Here is a 12766-nt window from a genome sequence, read left to right as displayed (position 1 = left end):
TTCCAGATTTTCATGAAGACGTGATGAAATCATACGACAACGTGCTAGGGAGCACTAATATTATAAATGTATATATTTTCAACTCCGTAACAAAGGTTTTTTTTATCCTTTCGTTCCTGCTCTTTCCATCTTTTCCGTTGATCTCGGTTGATATTCATGTACTTTGTCTTGGTTAATTGCTTCAAATTGTTTTCATTTTCACTCACTCACTTTTTCGCGGACCCCATTATGTATTTGTGTTTCTTTTTTTTATTTTGTTTGTTAGTTATTTTGATTCAATTGTTCTTGTTTTTAATGTGTTGTGTTGTTTAAGCGTGGAATACATGTTTCAGTGGTTTGTTCTATTTTGCTGCTTTTGGCAATGATTTATTTTGCTCTCTTGTTATGACGAATTTCTATTCTTTTTATTGATATAAAACACAATATTTCAATTTATTCGATACATAAACATTTTGAGTCATTTAAACCCAGCACCTGGTTGACACGAAATCGACAAACAGAGCATCTGTCATCCATTAAATGTTACTTATATCATTCAAATGACGTCATCATAAAATCTTTATATTGATTGCCGTGACTGCTTCAGCGATTTTTCTACATCGCAGTTGGTGATATAAATAAACATTACTTCTAATAAAAATGTTTGAGGTTATATATACAAATCAAGTATTGATCGATGCCTTGTGATCCTCATTTTCATGTATGAAGTAAATCACTTGCTGTAGTGGTGATAGCAACAAAGGCGTGGTATACTCCAGTCGGAGAAGCTATTTTGACAGTATCACAAATCACATACACGACAGAAAAGGATCATATGTGAAATGTATACTTCATAGACAGGAAATGTTAGTATATTTTCCCCAGTTATAAATTGTGGGGCGCCGAATGGGACTCTCGTGGTTTTGTACTCAAGTGAATTTTGTTCAACAAAAATGAGTTCAGATTAACAAAATTTATAACATACTACAAATTTTCAATTTTGTGTCACAAAAGTAAATTCTGCGTCACAAAATTCAATTTTGTGTCACGAATTTAAGTTTTGTGAAGACAAAATTGAATTTTATATTACAAAAGTCAATTTTGTATGCAAATTAGTTTACAGAATCCGTTGGATATGCAAATAAAACCTCTCATCGCGATTTTGTAAGAAGGTTTCTCATTGGATATAGTAACCGCAGATCCTCCAACTCTTTCGGGTATTTCAAGATTTCTCCACTCTCGGTAGTTAAATCTTAGATCTAATCCACTCGCTGAAGCCCGTAGGTTGAAATCTACAAATCAATCTCGAGTGTAGAAATCTTGTAATCCCTCGAGACTGTAGGAGAATCTATATTTCCTTGAGCGAGGGAGTTTCGTCACGATCGTCACAAAGTTACGATTTAAACTTCATCTAAGTATAGGTTACGGTTTTAGTTTAGGTAAAAAATTCATTCTGAATATAGGAAAAGAAATTAAAGTTTCCTAAATTAATGAATGGTACTAACACAAAAATGGGCTTTTGAATATACCCTATCTTTGTCGGCTGGTAACTCCCAACTTTGATTAAAATTTAGTATCAGTCTTTATAGATGTCAGACAGGGGGTGGTTATAATTCAGGTATGTCAAAAGCTCGCAAAATTCAATTTTATTTCTTATTCAGAAACAGTTACACACCACATAACCAGTCTTGATTATTCAGTCGATTTTTGCACATTTGATATACAGATTGTACGTGAAATAGGCACTTTGCAAGCGTTATCATTCTTGATTTGAGTGATTTTGGTGGAAGATGATTACATCTACAACTTTCGATATGGTGATTGAAATATGCCCCTCATACTTTCATTGCATTGGTAATATTTATAGAATTTTAATACTTTTTTTTTCTCAATGCTTATAAAAGTGCATTGAACATCACCATTGTGCATGATTCTTTTGTGAAATTGTATGTTAAGCTGTATGTTTCGCTTAGCCTTACATTAAAAAGTCATTTCAGATTATCGTCATAACTTACGTATGCAACCTCCACATCTGGGGGTTTTGGTCAATTTGATCTTTTTTCTTCTGACGTAAGCAGTTTTTCATATATTGTAATTATCCATTATTACAACAATCGAATGAATTATTTCTATTTTAAAGGGATATTGTATTAAAGCAGAACTTTAATATTATCATTTTCCTCGATTATAGTTTGTACCGCAACAACGATTTTTAAATAGAATTGAAAATACTGCACAGTGCACTATCATCAGTGCCGATTCCAGGAACCCTTCTTTTCAAAATTTCTAGATCATTATCTTAGATAAACATATAGTCATCTGTCTCAGTGGAATCGTTTTAATCAAGTGAATTGGCCATAAAATATGGTAGAAACGAGACTCAAAACAGAAATTGACTTATTTAGTCAAAATTCGCCTTTAATGTTCTCAATATTATAAATCTGAACGAAATGGAGCAATTCAAGCGCTGGTTTTCCTTACATGCGCGTGGTTTAAAGTGGTATCTACGTCTCTTTTTTCTGGATCATAAAAAAATGCATTTCAAAGTATAAGAAAAATGTGTTGGATACTGACCACGCATAAATAAGTTGAGGTTTTTGTTTTTATTACGTTTCTGCTTTCAAGTAAATTCCCGTATGAAATATGTATCCACCTATGTTATAAAATCCAGCATCTCAAATCATTCCAAAATACGCAGTGAAGGTACAAAATTGCAAGACTCAATGAATTTCGAAATACTTAGTGGAAAATCTGGAGGATGATGTCCAGAATAAAAGCCAGATTTTTTTTCTGATATAATATATGTTCATTTGAAATGTGACACTGTACAGTAAGAGAGATAACTTCAGCTGTTCTTTTCAAAAGCTGTGTGGAAACTTGGAAACTTTTTGACGAAGATATTTATAGATTATTATATGGCATTTCTCATATCGGTCCCCGTATTATCCCGAGACCCCTATATCAGATTGAGGGCTTTCAACCCGAGGCCTGATATGGACCGAGGTCTGATACCAGGGCAAATATGGATATGCAATGGACCGATCTACTTATCACATATTTAGAAAAAAAGGTAAATGAATTTAGTTTCTGTTCAATTGATGATGTTAATATTGTTCTAATTCTAGTAGATCATATTTTTATCAGCCATGGATGATCTTGCTATCATTTGTGGTTTTCATTCTTGTACTAGGATTTTTCATGTCATTGACGAAAGTATAAGTGTGATTTCTCATTGATTTCTCTGAAGCGCCAGAAATTCTCCGCTTCAGTCATATTTTGACTGCAGACGATTGCAGAAGTGCGTCATAACTGAGGTTCAATTCTAGTGTCCTTTGGATTTTCTGTAGTAAAGCTATATCAGGCACTCATGATTAAAATTCATAGCAGAGCATGGCCTTAACTTGGGTAGAATATTTAGTGAGGCAAAACCTAATCGGCAGGGAGCCTGGGGCCGCTCAAGTCCCCCCTACGGTGTTGTTAAGAAAAGCAGTTGAACAATCTTATATTAAGACAACGACGAGTTCGTTATAGGTCTGAAGAAATAGCAATTACCATTCTTATCATATACTGATACTCTGATTTTTCATATATACATCCTTTTTTATATTTAATATGATGAAGGTGAAACCTTTTAGCGCTCCCGAAGAAACGTTAATAAAAACATTTTTTTTTGTCAGCTCTTATTTGATATGTTATACCTTCAAGTATGGTAAATTTTGTAATGATATATATTTGCCCTAAAGCATTATACTTATTGTCATGTCATGGTCTGATATGTCTATTGGCCGAAATGTCCGGCATTCATAAAGAATTATTGGTTTTCGTGGTCCGAAATGTCTTTGGGTTGAATTTATCCGGCACTGGTTAACAGTATGGTTCTTGAAATTTGTGAAACGTCTTAAAAGATTTCTTTTATTGTATTTAGTTTCGCTGCATTTTGTTTCTTTTAGTATATTTTAATTATGTTTGAATACGATTTGATTCATTTTATCGAATTGTTTTGTTTCAATTCTTTCTTTTAACGATTATTTTCGTTTCGTTTTGGTTCGTTTTCGTTCCACATTTTTTATAACCCGAGAATTATGGGTAATATTGATGACGTAATTTTCGGAAACTTCCGGGAGCCATACTGCAGACTATAAGGCCAAACATATGTTGGAAAAACTATGATTCGATTTGTATTTAATTATCGAAACTAGTAAATATTTTTCGAGACTGATTTGGCGCTCAATCGCACATACACAAGTATACGCAAATGAAGCTGCCATTGTGCTGTTTTTCAGCTCCTGAAAATGCAGGTACAAACCGGATATTGATGCTTTTTTTTGCCATAAGTATACAGAACCTAGTTGATAGTACAACCATAAACGCTCCCGAAATTGATCTGTCCGGATTTTTGACCGATTCGATTCTAAAAGTTAAACAGGTAGAATTTTTTACCATTACTGTTTTCTTAGCTCCTCGCTTCGCGCCAAAATTCTTGGAAGAGTTGTTGTTCTTTATTTTCAGTGTTATCCAACTAATATTTTTAGCGCCACCTGGTGGATAGAACTACTTTGATTCGCGTATGACTACAATTCCGGCAATTTTTTCAAGAAGAAATTCTCCCTCTGCATCCGAGTTTATTTGTTAGTGTAGCGGAATGGCCGAGTAGTTCCGATTGAAGTTATACGCTGTTGCATTTGTTGCGTTTCACTATACTCGTTCTTTTAATCAAACATAATTTAGAAATGCGAAAATGAATTGTCAAGGCTAGATTAAACGCCAGTTCAATGAAATTTAAAAAAAAATTGTTATGATAATTGTTTTATGATATTGTTTGTTTGTTACGTTCTGTATTGTAACATTGGAATCAAACCTCTTTTGTATTGAATTTATCGTGTGTTATTATGTATTTTGTTGCTTACTAGAGGTAGGTTGGTTGGAGACCCATCAAATTCGCTGCATTTTTTGCGCATACATCTAGACTGTGTTAATCTTGTGTGGTTTTAGAATTTTTGGTTTGTATACTTTTAGGTAAATTGTGATAGACATCGAAGACAGACTCCAATCGATAAAAAAATAAATTTCACTGTTTGATATGGCCGCTGTCTCTTTGTCATATTCTCCATTTCACATTCTTCTCTACAAACCGAAATCATCGGTACATGTGAGACAATTTTCTGATTGCTCAACCCAATATTGTGGTTAAACTTTTGAATATATATCTGGTAGATATGTTTATGTAACACAAATGATTGACAGAATTTTCCTTTTGTTTCCATGTAAATAAAAGAGATTATTTTGTTCCAGCAATAAAATAGGATTTCAGTGGAACACATAATTCAATCACCATGAGCAAATATGTAAGGTCAAACGCTGTGCCATTGTATACCTACTCCTTTATATCTCATCATTTTTAAGGCCCGGATAATATAGACAATAAAGACGATCGGTACGCTTTCTTAGTCATAATAAATACGTCTTAGTTTTAATGCATATATTTTGGTAATAGGGGAGAGACGAGTTTAAACAGTTCCAATAGAGAATCTTTCACATAGCAACAATAAAACTAACACTGTGATTGAAAGAATGTATCCCTTAACTATACTAGTGTTGACATCGCAGTACAGATATCTCCAGCCATGGACAGACCTCTGGGGAAAAAGTTTAACCCTCGACCAAAAATTATACACCGCACGGATGGGACGTCGCATTGGGTAGCCAATCCGTGCGTTTCTGAACATTTTTTGGCTAAACAGTTAGGAGACATTGATAAACAAAGTTCTCAGTACTATGCCGACCAATCCAGGCAGCATAGGGAACTACAAAAGGAACTCAGAAATATACAGGCTATCAAAAATTATCGTAAGTATCTAAAATATTCCATAGCATTTATTTATTGAAAAATTAAGAGAATCTAGTCGTCAGTACGTTTATGTGATTCCCATGTGATTTGTTCGTGTTCACTAAGAGTAAGTTAACTTTCTGAGAAATATATTTCGTCTCTGTACTTATTCTTCTGCGTTCGTTACTTCACAGTATGGCCTATCAACCAGTTGTGTGGATTTTGTCAATACTTCGGGCCTACGTAGGATATACATATTTGTTTTTCGTTTCTTTCAGATCCAGTAATTTACTTGAATAAGAACTATCTTTTTTTAGATTTAACGTTGTTTCGTTTGATTGATCGATAGTAAAACTTCTAAGAATCAGGCAAATTGTGTATAAGGTGTGGCACATGAAGTAAAAATACACAGAGATTTAACTCATTACCCAAGTATTTATATCTCAGAACATCAAGGAATTACTGTCAAAGTGTTTGTATAGTTTGCCATTTGTAAGATATTGATAGGTCAAATTTAGTTGAAATGCACTATAAAAAATGGCTGGAAAATTTTCCCAAACTTTTTCCTTATGTTAGCAGTCAAAAAATATCAACATCACCAATACTCCAGGATAAATTTAAATTGCTTGTCAGTTATTTTCTAGATGTATTTGAATATGTTTGAGGCAAAACAGACCAAATTGAGAAAAACGATGTGCCACTCAGTGCCTGATTCTTACAAAGAATGGTACTTTAAAATTACTAAGAATGTGTATACATTGATTGTGTCTTTCATCGACATAGCTTTTCTAAACACAAACTTTGACCGAGTTTAACAGAGGCAAATAAAATTGTTTCTACTTTATCTTTTATTGCTTATGGAATTAAAGAAAATGAGGGGGAAGGTTTTGGTTGAGTGGTTAAAACATTAAACATGTGGTCGATCCACTGTCAAATTGTCAATTATCTCGACGTCGACTGAATCACTGGTGTAAATTGTAGTGACAGTGAATGATTCTGTAAGAATTCAGTTCATTGATATTTAACACTTGAAATTTCTTAAATCATGTTATTAAATTAATATTGAACATGTCTATTTCATGGATATTGTATCACCAGCTGTCTTGAATATAAGGTTTTATTTTCAACAGATGATACGAGTAATAAGGAAAGTACATACATATGATTCCTATGCAATTTATCTATAGAAGACAGACAAAAATATATGTATAGTGTATAACACAACATAAAAGTGTATGATAATTTTACGATATTCACTAGTTGTATCAAAATAATTAAAATTTATCTTAAAATATTCATACTGCTGATATAAATCAACAGGAACTTATTGGTTCGAGTGTATTATTAGTCTTACATATGATAACAGTTGATACTCAAAAGTTGATAGTCAAAATGACCTCTCACGGCACGAGTTAACTAATTTATTTATAACACTATAAAAGTTTTCTTTTTTAAGTGCAGGAACATCCGTTATATAAATTTGATCTATACATTTTAAAAATCTAATTAATGACACTGTCCGCGATATTAACAATGTTTTTAAGTGGCACGGTTTGAAAAGCAGAGGACGCTTGCCCTACCGGTGCACCTGGTCTTTCCCAGTTTTGGTGGAATCTGAGTTGCTCATTTGCTTTTGTTACTTTGTATGTATTATTTTGGTTGTTATTTTTTATGTTCTTTGTTGGGTGTGTCTGTTTTCCATGTCTGGTCTTTACCCCTGGATTGCGTTCTTTTGATTTCCGCTAGAATCTTGGTTCCGATGATTATTCTTGGAACTGTAAAATTATATTAGAATCGGTTTCAGAAAACCGGAAAGTTGTCAATTCAATTTGTGTTTGTTTTTTTTTCTAGGTCCTGGTCCTAGTATATTCCGCAGACGTGGAAGTAGACAAAACTCATTGACTGACACTTCCATTGCTGACATGATAGAAAAGTTCAACAAAAAGAGAGTGGAGCAAAACTTTGTAAATAATCTCATGAAGAAAAGGCGGGAAAGTATGCACACTTTGTCTGCTGACAGACACCGGAAATCTGTAGCTAGTATGTGGGATGACATATCAGCGGCTAAGTCAGATGTGTTAAATATAGAATTGGAACACGAACATGGAGATGGATATGAGAGTCCAAATGAAGATAATTTTGACGAAAATTCTACTAGTTCCATGCTCAAAAGCAACAATCTACTTCAACGTAGGAATACGTCTAGAAAGAGCGTGTACGTGGTTCCAAACGATAAACTTTTACATTTTGAAAAAGAACCGAATCCTCAAAATATAAGTTATTCATCAGTCTCAACGAATAGACCAAAACCGTCTTATGTCCCAACTAGACAAGACCAGATAACAAGAAGACATAGCCTCTCGACTGTTCCAGATAACAGAACTAAACGTGCAGCAAATCTCTGGGGTCTGGTCAGAGAGAAAGCTTTGGGTCCAGATGATCTGAAGACTTTAAGGGAGAGAAGTATTGTGCAGGAGAACAAAACAGAGATAAAAAATATTTCTAGACATACAAAAACAGATGACGAAAAATTACAGGAACAGAAAGTACTGTTAAATGCTTCTGCAACCGAAAAGTCTGAATACTATATCGACGAAGAGCATAGAAATTGGTCAAAAAGTCCAAAAATCAACAAACAAGCAGGAGATAGGAGAAGACAAAATAAAGCGTTACATATTACAGAGAAAACAACTAAAAACAAAACAGAAACTCACAAAAAAGCTCATAATGGACACATATCTAATACAAAACATCAAACTAAACAACAGAGTTTAAAAGTGGACAAACACGTTTCTTCTAGACCAAAAAGTGCAAAAGGAAGAGTCCGAAGGCGAAACCCTTCAAATGAAAAAACGTGTAAGGGAGACAAAGCTGTCGACAAAACACCAAAACATGTGTCTGTTGAAGTGGTTATTAGAGATGACAAAATGCCACGGGTTGTTGTTGAAAGTGATGACGATGCTAGCCTCAACAATTACCTACATTCCGAAATTTCCGAGAATGATAACGCGGTTGAAAACTCAGACATAAAACTTTCCTGTTTTGATCTGAACATCGACGACTCCTTTTCAGATCAACGCCGTCCGTCTGAAAGAATGAGCATTTTGTCAGATTTACACACAAATGATGGCGGCCAAAGCGGAGAAGATTCGCCACGATCGCGAAAGGATTCTGTTAATTCTCGTCATAGTACATCCAGTAAAAAGAGTTCACAAACTTTTAAAAAAAAGTCATCTAAAGAGTCAGAGATAGATGAGGAACACAAGAATGATGAGTTATGGGATGACGTACGACGTTGTCGTTATTTACGTGGATATGACCCACCAGAAATGGTCATGCCATCAAATGTCAATGTTTTTGTTTTCGGAAAAGATGAAAATGACATCATCGAGGAGAGAAGACAAGAAAAACTTCTGGAGTTGGGTTATTGTGAGGAGGAGGTTTGTGAAGAAGCAAATGACGATTCCGAAAAGGAATCGTTTTAAGATTTTGTTTATTACATTCTGTCTGCTGTATTAATATTATAGAATAAATACAGATGAACAATTGGCGAAAACTCTCGATAGATATGCAAAGAAATAGATAACCATACAAAGAGAAACGAAAAATAACTTATTGTGAATGATCGAATTAACATTAACGGACATATTTCGACCTTACGTATTTCTACTTAATTTGTGCTTTTACACGAAATTCTAAAATAGAGGTAGACAAATGTTGATGAAAAGCACCAACCATATATTTTTTGCATTTTTCAGCATGCTCTGCACTTGTAGTAAGAAGTAAACTATCTGAAACAGCATTAAAACAAAATAACAACAATCATAAAAATTACAAGCTATAGAGATCACAATGTTAATGAATTATTAAACTTTTTGAAGATTGCAAATGTTTTTCCAGGATGAATTTCCTTCTAATTACAGACCCATATCTTTAGTACTCACGGTGGGTAAAGTGATGGAGCGGTATATTTAAAAAAATCATTTTATTGGTTTAAACTATTTACTTACAATTAGTCTGGCTTTAGACCAGTAGATTCAGTTTAAAATAAAATAATCGAAAAAATGTTGATTATTTGAATAAGCTATATGTATATCTAAGTCACATTAAATCGAAATCGGTATTAAGCATAAGGGTGCACTATACAGTTACATTAAGACATTAGTTTATACATAAAGAGATGTAATGTATGTAATGGTAAACAGGTGTAATTTAAATTAAGAATGGTATTCCAAGTTTCAGTCCCCTGCCGTATTAGGTTCTCTACTCAGTTTGACCTAACTGTATTGTACTACTTAAATGAAGATTTATTGGAATTCAGGAATCGTCGTTAGATTGGTTCGAAAATTATATTTCCGACAGAAAACAACAAGTTGTAACAGAATGGTTGAAGTCAAATCCGATGGGAATCTCAACCGGGATTCATCAGGGATAAATTTTGGGTTCTACTCTATATCTAGATTATATCGACGTCATTGTTTCCGACAGTGAATGTTATATCCAACTTTTTGCAGATAGTACGTCTCTTCATTTAGTTGTTAAAGATGAATATGACGCAGCTGAACTGCTTAACCGTCATATCGATAAAATACACTATTGGTCAAATAAGTGGGTCGTCAAATTTTATCAAAACATGACTGCAGCTATGACTATATCAAAAATATATGAATTCGCACCACCCACCAATTAACGATTAAAGATGACAAAAGTTTGAGTTGCAATCGCAGAGGATGAAAGTCGGAACACCTGTGTAAAATTATTTATTAAAAAATATTGAAAAGGCTAAAATGACCTTATTTTAAGAAATCGAAATTTAAACTTAAGTGGAAACATTCGAACTTTTTTTTCATCTTTTACGAACCCTTTTAATGGAAAATGTCGATTTTTTTAATCGACGATAAAGCTTCAATGAACAAAAATCGACACAAGACGGTTACTACTTGCTGAAATGGGAGGAAAAACCCTACCGACCCGTCGTTACAATTAAAACTGACTGATAACAATTCATGAAATGCATCATAATAATTGCCATGCATGAAAATCTCTCGAACCTAGTTCAATCACAACGGGGTGAAGTACATGAACGTAGAACTATAAATGCGTCCGATGTGCAATCTGTCCGTTGCAGAGCTATTTTTTTTATATTAGGGGTCATTTTTACCGTCAAGTATTCAATAGCATATCAACCTAGTGAAAATCGTAACGCAAACATCAAAAGATACCTCTCTAGAAACGTCCTGGAAATGTCAGATTACTGTCATTTTAGTAATCGGAAATGCCAAATAAAATTATCGCGATTATGAATGAAGTGTAGCTCTTATATGCATAAAGGATGGCACATTATGAACTTTGCACATGTGGTCAGAAAGAAACCACTTCACATTTTTCTGTTTACATGTTCCAGTTATGAGTAAAATGGATCCGCCACTGCTATTAATCTTCAATTTGTCCTATATGGAAATGACCTTTTGAGTAAAGACGGAAACAATGATATATTCTTTCAAGTCTAAAATTTTTCGGTTAAATTAAGTTTAACAACCAATCTGATCACTAGAGTTGTCTTCCTTGGATTGGTAACTTACTTGATGATTTAATGTCGATGAACTGATGCTATTTCTACTTTATCATGCATTTCATCATATTTTTTTAAATCCTTTTAACACAAGAATTATCGGGTGTATTGATATTTACTCATTTATTATGGAATTATGATTAAACCTTTTTAATATTTTTTTGATTAATTTAAGTTGTATTTTAGGCTAACGACCTTCTCATTTGTTTTTGAAACCTAACTGGAATGTCATGTATCCTTATATTTGCACTGCTTCTATATGGATAAAAGATACTGACGAAGAGATTTTGTCATGACTTTTCAACTACAACAAATGAAATACTATAATGATTGAAATATAAGCATTAAGATTTTGTTCATTTTCCGATTTAATTTCTAAAATGCTATGTTTATATGTCTGGTGTTCCTCTTGATTAAACTCCATATCCTATAGCTTGAAACATGCTTTCTCGAAAAAGGTTTTGTAACTTGGCTTGGTTTTCCTATCTAATCATAGTCATAAATCTATTGCAAGTCGCATTCCTTTGAATTTGCAGTGAATGTTTGAAGTTTGGGTTCCCCCAAGTATCAAGTACGAAATTTCGAACGACGTAGTTGTTTCTATTATTAAATTTGTTTGTCCATTTTCTTTACCTTATTTTGATTTACAAAATCTAGTCTGTTTAGATAGTCTAATAGTTCAACGTAAACCGATTCAATCTCACCACTGTACTGATCATATTTTATGATTTAATTTTTTTCCCCAATTTTTTTAGGGGTTATTGTCATGGCTTTTCCATTTCAATAAATAATAGCGTTAATATTAACCTCATCAAATTCATGAATAAGTTAAATTGATTTTAACTATGGAGCACAAGGAACATTTTGTTCTTTGTCCGATGGAATGTCCTAATGACTAACTATCAATACCTTCTTCTGCAAATTAATAAAAGATAAACAGAGAGAATTTCCATCTATTTAGTACTAGAAACACGGGACTACACTTATACTATTTAGATAACAGTACATGTAAGAATCATGCAGTTGATTCTACACTGATATATCAATATAACAATACCAACACAAAAATAAAAAAAAAATCACTACATTATTTTTCTAAATGATTGGACCCCAAGAACGTTTGAAATGTTTGAAATCAAATTTATCGCTTTCTACTACTAAAATAAGTGGGTAAAATGATAAACGTATAGTATCTATACAATTAGTATGAATTGATAACGTTTATATTTGACGAATTACGTTTTAGCATATTTACGTACTAGAAGGAAACTATAAATCTATTTATACGAATGAAAGTGCTACTCGGATGATTAATTCAAGTCTAAAAAAATTTAATAGATAAAATTACACCCCTGAATATTAAAAAAAAGATAGCCGACGCAGTAAAA

The 12766-nt window shown here is 33.2% G+C and overlaps 1 protein-coding gene across 1 annotated transcript; it reads left to right on the top strand.

Moving 5' to 3' along the window:
• Nucleotides 1–5535: 5535 nt before the first annotated feature.
• Nucleotides 5536–11493, top strand: LOC148611412 (uncharacterized). Its single transcript, XM_088591979.1, has 2 exons — nt 5536–5826; nt 7658–11493. Exons 1-2 carry the CDS (start codon nt 5604–5606, stop codon nt 9289–9291), a joined length of 1857 nt encoding a protein of 618 aa, XP_088448105.1. The 5' UTR covers nt 5536–5603; the 3' UTR covers nt 9292–11493.
• The last annotated feature ends 1273 nt before the right edge of the window (nt 11494–12766 follow it).

The sequence above is a fragment of the Perna viridis genome, chromosome 7, assembly GCF_037379345.1.
Source record: "Perna viridis isolate PV_CMFRI_1.1 ecotype Kerala chromosome 7, ASM3737934v1, whole genome shotgun sequence".
Taxonomy (NCBI): domain Eukaryota; kingdom Metazoa; phylum Mollusca; class Bivalvia; order Mytilida; family Mytilidae; genus Perna; species Perna viridis.
Note: the sequence above shows the minus strand (reverse complement) of the source record. Positions and strands in the feature narration are given on the sequence as shown.